The 10,961-nt window shown below is 37.6% G+C and overlaps 1 protein-coding gene across 1 annotated transcript; it reads left to right on the forward strand.

Annotated features, from left to right (window-relative positions):
- The first annotated feature begins 235 nt into the window (after positions 1–235).
- Positions 236–9,248, forward strand: LOC138692976 (uncharacterized). The gene is made up of 3 exons (XM_069816406.1): positions 236–1,324; positions 3,896–4,076; positions 6,374–9,248. The coding sequence occupies exons 1-3, from the start codon at positions 728–730 to the stop codon at positions 8,521–8,523; spliced, it is 2,928 nt and encodes a 975-aa protein (XP_069672507.1). The 5' UTR covers positions 236–727; the 3' UTR covers positions 8,524–9,248.
- Positions 9,249–10,961: the final 1,713 nt, after the last annotated feature.

Below are 10,961 nucleotides of genomic sequence, written 5' to 3' on the forward strand. Positions count from 1 at the left end.
ACAGTTAAGTCTTTTCGGTTTTGATACTTCCGCCTTTATTTTTTTTTTATTGCTACTTCGTTACAAGTGTTGTGTCTTGTATACCGGTACAAGTGTATGCTACAGTTCAAAAGAAAAGAGTTTCGTCATCAGTAAACAACGTTCACAAAAATGCTTAACATGTTCAAGGAAAGCCATGATTGGCCGTGACCGCCATAATGTGATAATTGTACAAGGTTTGCCAACATATTAGATTACTGTTTTTACCGCTGGAATTTGTTGTAGGTATTTTGTTATGTTAATTGTGATGTTTATACATTTTCATCTTTTATATGAAATTGAAAACGTGACTAATATAGTATGTAATTATTGGGTTTATTCACACTAATGAAATAATACTGATCACATTCCACGTTTACGCTTAAAGTGAATTGTAAAGGTTAGAGTGACTATTCATTATGGCTTATAGCGTTTATGTTTATGTCGATCATTTTCTTTCACATTTAGGTAGATGACAGTTTTCGTGAATAACTCGGGTTTAAGCCTGCAGGCGACCCCGAGTTTTAAAACGATGAAATGTAAAAGAAGATCAATAATTCGGAGTGAATTCCAACGTGTTTCATATCTTCATGTTAAGTAAGTGGTTGCAGAAGTTTGCAATGAATGTAAAGAAAGGTGGAATTTCTTATTTTACAATAATGAAGAATCCCGTGCATAAAACAAATCTTCGAATGGATTAATATGCAATATGGAAGATTTGTTTAAATGTCCTCTGTGTGAAGTGGTTTGTGGCAATAAGTGTAACCTTTTGTCACATGTAGATAAACACGAAGGATTTCAGCTGTCCTGCATAAAATGTCATTCAACTTTCAAGAATAAATTTTCTTTCGATTATCATTTAACTGCCGAGTTGTGTAAAAGGAATAAAAAAACAATAGGTCAGTTGCGACAATGCCCGGAGTGTCCACAAACTTTTCCTAATAGAAGGCATCTAAATAAACACGTAGAGGGTCATAAACGAAATAATTGCCAATATTGTGATGCGCGACTTACAACAAGAAAGGAATTAACTCTACATATGGCGCATGAACATAAAATAAAATTACAGAAAGCGAAATATCAGTGTCAGTTCTGTGAACGGTGTTTTGTGAAACAGGTGACGCTGTTCAATCACTATAACCACCATGCAAATGGAAAATTTGTTTGTCAGGGGTGTGGTGTATTTCTGGATACAAAGGAAGAGTTTGAATCTCACCGGGAGAAACATGAGCAAGACAGACCCTGGAAGTGTACACGGTGTGCCACCACATTCTCGCGCCGGCAGCAGTATGTGGTGCACATGGAGGTATGTAGCCTAATTCTAGAGTTTTATGTGCTGAAGTCACCATGAACATAAATATATATCATAGTCTAATTGTAGATGCGGACATTGTGGCAAGAGGATCTTGATCTATACTATTTTAGGGAAAATTTCAGTATACGGATTCCTCACTGACAATTATATCTTACAATACTAAAAAGAACAGATTCGTCTGCGTTTGTCAAATGCGCATCATCATGCTTACGAAAAGGCACTTTTCAGTGTCAATAATTTATTTTGTGTGCACAAGGTTGGAATTTTGAAGTAAGAGAGAAAGGAAGGAATCCGTGTTTTGAAATTTATGGGGAAGTTGTTGAAAATCTTGTTCTTTGATAAGCTTATGTTCTCTATTTTTTAATCTCCTGCTGCTAGGTTTCCCAACTTTGGGTCAGTGCATTCCAGGACAATTTATATGAGGCACAGGAAATATATGTTCTTGAACTAAAAACGACATTTTAAAAGTAAATACAGCTTTTGTGGAGAAATAATTTATTTGAATAAAGTATAGCCCATCACAATTAAGTAGGCCTAGTTAGTATGACCAGCGAATAGGGATTATAAAGAATGGACACCTTTGATGTAGCCGGACTGATTTCAGTGACCTTCAAGCCAGCTAGAGCGTGAGATTCTGCTTTCTCCCTAGAGTTGGCGCTGACATCACACCGGCTAGCAGTCGACACAGCGGAAATATAACACACATAATTAATACATCTAGGTACATTATGTACTCAAATAAAATAAATTGGATCTATAAAATAATAAATCCGTCATTAACTGTAATGTCTAGACTCTAGAGTTCCTTTATAATGATAGTTGAGACGTTGACCCCAACAACAATTAAAATATGTAATGATTTGATAGCACTGAAAATGGAAAAACAAAACTCTTATGAGAAGTAAAACCATATGCCTATATTATATTATATACAAATATTAAACGAATTTGACACATAATTTTATAATGTATTATATTATTTTATAATATAATTTATTATATCTGAAATATAAAAAATTATTATTACAACTAGTTCGTCACTGAGAAATAAAGAAAAGCTGTTAACTTGAATTTATTTGAAGCAAAGCGTTACTGGATTATGCAATAAGGTAGGCGATGTTTGAATCCTGTGTCTCAACTCTATTCTCAATTATCATCTTAGCCTATGCTCGATTACACTAACCTCTAGCGCTTGAAAGTAGAACTAAACGCTGGCGCACAGAGAAACAAAACACAGCAAAATTCGCTCAGTGTCCATTCTTTATAATCCCTATTCGCTGGTATGTCCATCTTCATTTGATAGGTCTATGTTGAATATCTTAGCCTACATGTGATTGTACATTATTATGTAACTCTAGAATGTGACAATCTACAAATGATGTGCTGACATTCAGAAATGAGCATAATACAATAATTTAAAAACTGTCCGGTGTCACCCCACAGTCGGGGTGATTTCGAACACTAATGTTCATAAATAACTGTCCGATGTTCTTGCCTCCATGGGGTTATTTCGGACATAGGCTGTTTTTATGTTTTTAAAAAATATATAAATTATTGCTGCTTTATTTTAAACTTTTATGACAAATACAGCTTTAATTAATATAAGCCTAACATGCAATGATATTAAATGTTGAAAAATAAATTAAATAACCAACCTGGCAAAAATATTTACTCAACATATCTATTACAAACTCTCTGAAGCCTTTTGATAAGACAGTTTGCCTGTTTTTACAGTCTTCTTCATATTTCCAGGATCATAATTGCACCTGTGCTTCACATTTAGCTTAGTTTTGTACCTACGTGGATTATGCACTTCGCCTGATAACACCTCTTAGTATGCAGGTTTTTTAAATAACTGACTCGAAATACAATAAAATTACCTCACTTCACACAAGCAAAAATGGTGATGTTTTGCAGAGAAATAGCAGAACCTGATGTAAAATTAATTGCATCTTAATCAATAATGGTTGCGAGTGCACATTTGAAAGTATTCTTAGAATAAAAAAATTGTTTTTATGATTTTGTTTTGCTGTTCAACAGTGGATATTCTGTGCCACGAAAGAATAAAAATATGTTTTCACATGAAAGATAATTCAACAATCACCCGCAAAAGTGCAATAAATTTACATCAAGCGGCAGGCTGCTACCAACACTGAAACACAGAAAGTCACTAATGTATATAACCCCATTTGACAGTAGGATTAAGGTTTCTTTCGACTTCTGACAGCTCCATAATCACTTGGCTTATTGTCTCTGCTCATGGCAGTCAAAATTAACTTTTGAAGTAGCCAATGATTATTTGACGCCCTTGCTCTCTTCGCCCAAGCTTGCATGCAGTGCTGCCACATTATCGAACATATCACTGACGTACAGCATCTAGCAGTAGCAACAAGTTGGCAATACTGCCATGACAACAGACCCATAAGCCATGTAGCTAGTGAGCTATCAGAAGTCGAAAGAAACGTTAATTCTGCTATTTCTCTAGTGCTGAAGTCAAGAAAGCTGGAAGCGCTGTCTCTGACAGCACAGGATCTGACCTATTGTGCTTGTGGCTTGTTGCAGAGTCATGAAAAGTATCAGTGTGAGACCTGCAGTATGGGATTTGCTGCCAAGGCGACGCTGCAGGAGCACATGAGGGCTTGCCAAAATCATTCGGGCAAGGAAAGCCAGCATGAGTGCCCTGAGTGTGGCAAAATATTCTCCCGTCCAGGACAGCTCAAGTTGCACCTGAGATCACACACAGGTAAGTGACAGTCACTTTCGTGAAGATTACAAATTAAACCAAACCCTTTAACTCTATTAAATATAGAATATAATCTAAATTTAACAGAAGAAATACTGAAATCAGAAGTAAACACTGAAATACTAAAACAATTGTCTTTAGAGACAATTAATATTAGGTACCCTCCACAAAACTGGCTTCATTTATACACTGAGGGATTCTTGATCTCCAGAGAACAAGGTGCCGGTGCAGGTGTTACGTGCTGTCTCTTCTCACTTTATAGATCTCTTGGATATGGAACAACAAGTTTTGATGGAGAAATCATTGCAATAAGTGAATGTCTCAGGAATATTCTGTGCCACATCAATAAATTTAGGAATGCAGTTATATTGTCAGACTCCAAAGCAGCTATTCTATCAATCGTCTGTAAACACACACCTTCATCTCAAACAGCAGAAATAACTAAAATGCAAATCAATATTTTATTATATTAAACTACTTAAGTAGTTTATACCCAAAATGCAACAACATCACTATTCAAAATCAATATATTTAATGGGAATCAATGCAACTCTCTCAATTAATATCACTCAATAAAAGAATTGTATTCCAATGGATACCATCCCATTGTGGAATCCTGGGAAACGAGAATGCGGATGCTCTAGCAAAGAAGAGCAGCACTGCTACTTACAGACCTATTACTAAATCTACGTATTACTCTGTGAAGAGATTTATTAAATCTACATACTTAGACTTCAACAAACAAAATTTGATAACTCAATCCCAAGGGAAAAAATGGAACTCTCTGCATCAAAATCCACAGTTAATTCCCGATTTACCACGAAAATCGTCTGTAGCTGCATTTAGATTGGCAACAGGCCATGATTGTTTGGCCAAACACCTGCATAGAATTGGAATATATCAGTCCCCTAACTGTCCATTGTGCAACTCAAACCAAGAAATGGATTCGGAATACCTGAAAATCTGTGCTTCAGTGGCTGGCCATGATAATATCTTTGAAAAATATTGGAGTGCAAGAGGTCAAATGACTTTATTGTCAAACACCTGGCATTAGAAAACAACAACAACTACTTTCGTGAAGATCAAAAGCATGGCATCTTTAATTATTGTGTAGGCTAGTCGTCATTTCATTTTCTCATTATATAGCATCATTATTTAATGCACTGGATTACTTCTTATGGGGTTATGTTAAATAATGGGTTTATGCCAACAAGCCAGAAACAGTGACCTAAGGAACAATATCGCGTTTGTTATTCGTGAAATTGAGCCTGGTTTATGTTTGTCTGTTATTGAAAATTGGAAGACTCTTATATGCAGAACCCAACGAAGCTCTGGCGGCCATTTAACTGACGTTCTCTTCCATATGTAATGGCATTAAGTGTGCTTCAAAATAATAGTAATTAAATAAATAAACCTCTTTCGTTTATATAATTTATTTTATTTTAAGAAGTGTGACTCTTATTTTAAGACCCTTTAGTTTGTCTTGCTTTGTACAGCATGAAACATAAATACTTCAGTTATTGTCACCTTTATAAGTATATTTACTTGAATTTTATAGCCTATGATTTATTATTAAATACTATCATTTTGAAAACTGTTTTGAAGATAGCAAATCTTATGCACTTTAATCTTTTTTCTCCTACTATCACCCCTCCCATGTTCTAAAAACAGTTCTTGACTAAGTCATAATCAGCTAGGAGTAAATTAGTTTAATAACTATGTTATAATACATCTGTCATTTGAATAATAAGTTAGTAAATGTTGATATTTTCATAGACATATCCTTTTCTTTACCATACAAAATTTCACAACCTAAATAATTAAAAGAATTACCTTGTTGAAGAATTGAATTATTGACACAGATTTTACTTCTGATATATTTTCCAGAGAAAGCCATAATTTTGCTTTCATTTAAGTTATAAGGTATCTCCATATTAAATGATGCATTCCATTAAATCAAGGTCTTAGAGTGACAGATTTTTAAGGACAGTGAAGACCTATAACATGGCTTCGTTCAGAAGGGAAGTAAATATTGGAATCCTGTATTGTGGATTTACGACATGTGTAGTAAAATAATTCTTAAGTGAGCGGGCTTCAGGCAAAATCTACTGGTTGTTTCTACCTTTAGCTTAGACGTCATTATCAGCTGTCATCCAATGATTAGGGTTAATGAATTCTACCCTACTCATGTACTTGCCTCAGAAATGCAATTTTTTTTTTTTTTACATTGCAGGAGGGTCTTTGTTCACCATATTTGAAAGTACTGGACCACTTAATAAACACTTCTGTATCTGTAGGTGAGGAGGCGTACACGTGCTTGGTGTGCAAGCAGGGCTTCCAGACGGCGCAGGACTACAATGACCACGTGCAGACAGCCTGCTACCAGGCGCGGCCTTCCGAATGTGATGGTGCTACACGTACTTTCAAGTGCACATACTGTGACCACACATCAACCAGCCGTGCCAACATGACACGGCACCTTGCGCTGCACACCGAACGGCGGCGTTTTGTGTGTGACCAGTGTGGAGCGGCATTTCATGCTCACACGACACTCAAGGACCACTGCGCATGTGTGCATTCACAGCAGAGGCTGTTCCGTTGCTCCACTTGCAGCAAGACTTTCAAGCTACAGAGCGATCTGCGACGACACGTCCGCAGCCACTCGGACACACGGCCATTCCAGTGCCAGCACTGCAGCCAGGCATACAAGCGTGCCTCGCACCTGCGCCGTCACGAGGAAGCCACACACGGTACTGTGTTCAAGCCACGACGCTTGCAGCGTCTGGGACACGACGAGACTGGCGCCCTAGTGCCTATTGTTGAGGAGTCCAAGACGTCATCAGGAGGAGGGGTGAAAGAGGAGCCATCTACTGCCCCGCCGAGTCAACAGTGGTCGTCACCTGTCACCGCGCAGGAGTCTGTGCTCACAAGTCCAGTTCTGTCACTAGTTGATGCAGAATCGGGGAAAGTGATAACTCTTCAGGAGCTGTGCACAGTGTCTGATGCTCAGATTCTGACTGCCTCTGATCTGTCAACAACTGAAGTTCTAGGTCTGCCACCTGATGAGTCACTAGCCACCATTGTCACATGTGCAGATGGTACTACTTTAGATTCGTTCCAGTCGGGAGAAGTGATGCAGACCATTGAAGTGACCTATGATTTAAACTTTCCTACGTCACAGACGTTGACGACTGTTCTGTCCAGTTCGGAACCCCAATTAGTGTTTGCCACACCTATCACTATGTCTCTCGACCAGACGGTGCTTGCAGTATCTGAAGTAAACCCCTCTGATAACTTGGATGGAAAGGTGCAACTATTGGAAATGCATGATGCTTCAAAGCTGCCCAACACAATCTTCATAGAACAAGGAAAGCTTGAAGGACTGGAAGAGACAATGCTGTTGGATGGCACAGAGGCTGCACCACATATCACAATAGAAAACTTCACAGCGTTGGATGACAGTGCCCTGCAGGCAGAGGTTATGGCCAGCGTCTCAGATTCCTCTGTTACTCTTTCCAGTTTGCCAACGTCAGTGGAGACGATACTGCAGCTGCCGACATCATCGAGCTGCACAGCATTGTCTAGCAAAGTCCTCACTTCTGGCTCCCTGCTGAGGGAACGACTGATGTCAGGCCCAGAGATGGGTTCATCAACACTGTCTTCACTCCCTCTGATGCAGTCTCGGTGTAACAGCATTGCCTCCAATAGCTTGAACACTACTATGTCTATACCTTGCACTGTTACAAGTAACACTCAACCAGAATCCGGGATCTCAACCTTGTCTGCTTCCTCATCAGTTTCTAGCACTTCAAATGATACTACCCATTTGGAGTCCATGATAACAATACCAAACTCATACGGCAGTATAAGTGTCGAGGACATTCACGCTGCCTCCGTCATCACTTCTCTGTCATCTTCAGCAAATATTTCTGCTGGTAACACAGTAACTAATTCTCAGTGTCTCGGCATTTCTGTTAAAGATACTCTCCCGAGCAGCATCTCTGCTGTCTCTATGCATACTGAAAGTACAAATACTAGCTCCTCTATTTCTGCACTTATTCCGAATTCTATAGAGCCAGTAGAGAATGTGGAACCATTTTGTACAGATATGCCTGATGAAGATGATGATTGTAAGCCCACCCTCTCCACCCTTACCTCTGTTCAACCATCACACCCTTGTCTCTCAGAGAATGATGCCAGCACTACAGTGTCCACCCTTTCTGTGGACGCATTGGACGTGAGCATCCATCCCATTTCCATTCAACCACAGGACATCAATGATACCCATCCTGAACTGGTGATGGGGACACTGCCTCTCCCTGCTGAGGACTTACACTCCAGTTCCTCTCTCCCCCCATCCTCCTGCTCAGATGAAAGCACGGCTCATAGTTCGACCATATTGCCAGATTTTCTACCCCAGAATTTCCCATTTTTGAATGTAGAATGAGTTTTCCAGTTTGTGAGAGTAATCAGTTGTGATAACATGTAGAAGAACCGTGAGTTCTCCTTCATGATGGAACACAGCTTATTTCCTTCGGTTGATTGAGTATTAGCAGTAACTTTTTTTTTTTTTGTTAACGCTATGCATACCTACTTTTTTTGGTAATTGTGATGAAGAATCCTGTTCTGAGGTTGGGACACCAATTAGGTAGGTCGGATTCTGTTTGTCCTGTAGATAGACATAAAATTAATATGGAAGTAGGCAGGATGGATGAAGTTGAAGGTAACAATGGTGACGAAATAAACCCTTGTTTCAGCATCGAAAGTTACCCAGCATAATTGCTCTTAATGGGTTCAGGCAAGACCCCAGAAAAAATCTGAACCAGGCAACATGTCCTAACCACGATTTGATCCTAGGCCTGCTAGTTTCACAGTCAGCCATTCTGACCACTAATGCAAAGCGATGGATAAACAATAACTATTTTAACTCTGAATTTTTATCTACATGCCTGTATTAAGTAAAATTGAATAGTTCAGTGAAAACATAGAACTAAACCCATATAAACATGTTTTTGTTTAGTCACACATGCAGGTCAATAAAAACCTGAATTTTTTTATTGTATTATATCCTAGCATCATCTGCAGTAATCTACAGCAGAAGTGAAAACAATAATTATTCCTCAATAATGCAAAGTATTGGAAATTCTGTTAGCATATATTAGTTAACTTTCTCACTGAACTATTTTATTATTTAAAACATTTTAGGAGAAGTATTATGAAACATTTATTTTATTAACATTATCTTCTCATATTAGTTCTCATGAAACTTTTATTTCAGGATAACTTAAAAAATAGAAAACAATACTTTTTAATTAAACTTGAAATTTTGAAATCAAATTTTTTTAGATTAAGAACAACATTGCCTTCTTTCAGCAAGATTCTTTTCTACAGCTAATAATTTTTCCCCGTACCTAAATCACCTAGTATGGAAGCTTTAAAATTCATTTTTATCGCTAGAGGTGCAATTGTTACACAACCTAAGACTGACTTATATATTTGCTTCCCACAGCTTTATAACACATTTATAATCAATGTTACAGACATTAATTTACTCTTTTCCTTTTGTGGTGTCTATTTAAGTAAGGAAAGCTTCGATTTGTGCTTTTCTGGTTTGGACACAATTATGTAACAGTTGTCTCTGAATGAACATTTGAAGTAGCACAAATAGCCATAGTTGCTGACATGTCTTTTTTGAACCCCATTATCATCATCATCATTTGAAGTACTATTTGTCTTGCCTTTCAATTTGCAGTTTCGAATTACCGGTAAATTTTTGTATTCATTGATTTAGTTTTCTTCCCCTTTCATTTGTATCAGTGAAAAAATTGAATGCAATAGCTGTGTTTTCCATGCAAACAAGATTTTATTTACTGAAAATTTGGAATATGTTTCCAAAGCATCTTTTATTCAATTCGTGCAATACTTTTTCCTAGACTGTGTTAAAATATGTAAAAAAAAATTATTTACTATTATTATTCTGTAAGTAATAGTTGTAATGTTTTGAATATTTAAGATAGTTGACAGTTGTTTTAGATATAGCAAGATAGTTACATGTCTTCTCAGCCATTCCATATTCCAAAAAACTCTAACTTTATTACATTAATTTTTTTTTTTTTACTGAGCTGTGGTCTGTAAGATCATTTCAAAATGTTCTGCAAAAGACTCTTTGAAAATACTGGTTGCTTCATACTATGTTCTGTATTTGACAGTACTGGTGTGTAACTTTCATGTATTTCACCACTGCTGTGACTTCTCTTTAAATACTGCCAAAATTGTATTTTCAAAGAGCTTTCACTTTCTTTAAAATTTGTTTCCATTTTATAGTTTTATAGCCACTGCCATACTGGCACCACTGTTATACACAGTGTCCCAGAAGTCCGTGCATTAAATTTAAGTAGAAGAAGCCAGGACAAATATTTTTTGTCAGACAACTTAGAATCGACATCATGTCCTTAGTCCGCTAGACAGCATTAAGACTTGGAAGTGCTGCATCACATAAAGCACATCACCCTGCTGGTTAGAGCTGTTACCCTGTGAACAGTTAGAGAAGGTGCTCAAAGTGAGCACCATTGAATTCTGAACAGAGCTCACAGCAATGAACCATTGTTGGACCCTCCCAAAGATCTCAGAAGTAGCATGTATCGAGTTCACTGCAGCCAAAATCATGTTTCTTAGGTCGTCCTAATCACTGACAGGAGTGGCATACACTAACATATCCATGTGACTCCATAAGAAAAATTCCAGGCTAGTGAGGTCAGGTGATCTTGGCAGCCAAGCAACAGGTCTTCTGTGACCAATCCACCTGTCTGGAAAGACATTTTCCAGGAATTCACAAACATTATATTTATATTGATATATTTGGTGTCAACGGTTACATTCGTGTAA

Source organism: Periplaneta americana, chromosome 17 (assembly GCF_040183065.1).
Source record: "Periplaneta americana isolate PAMFEO1 chromosome 17, P.americana_PAMFEO1_priV1, whole genome shotgun sequence".
NCBI classification, from domain to species: domain Eukaryota; kingdom Metazoa; phylum Arthropoda; class Insecta; order Blattodea; family Blattidae; genus Periplaneta; species Periplaneta americana.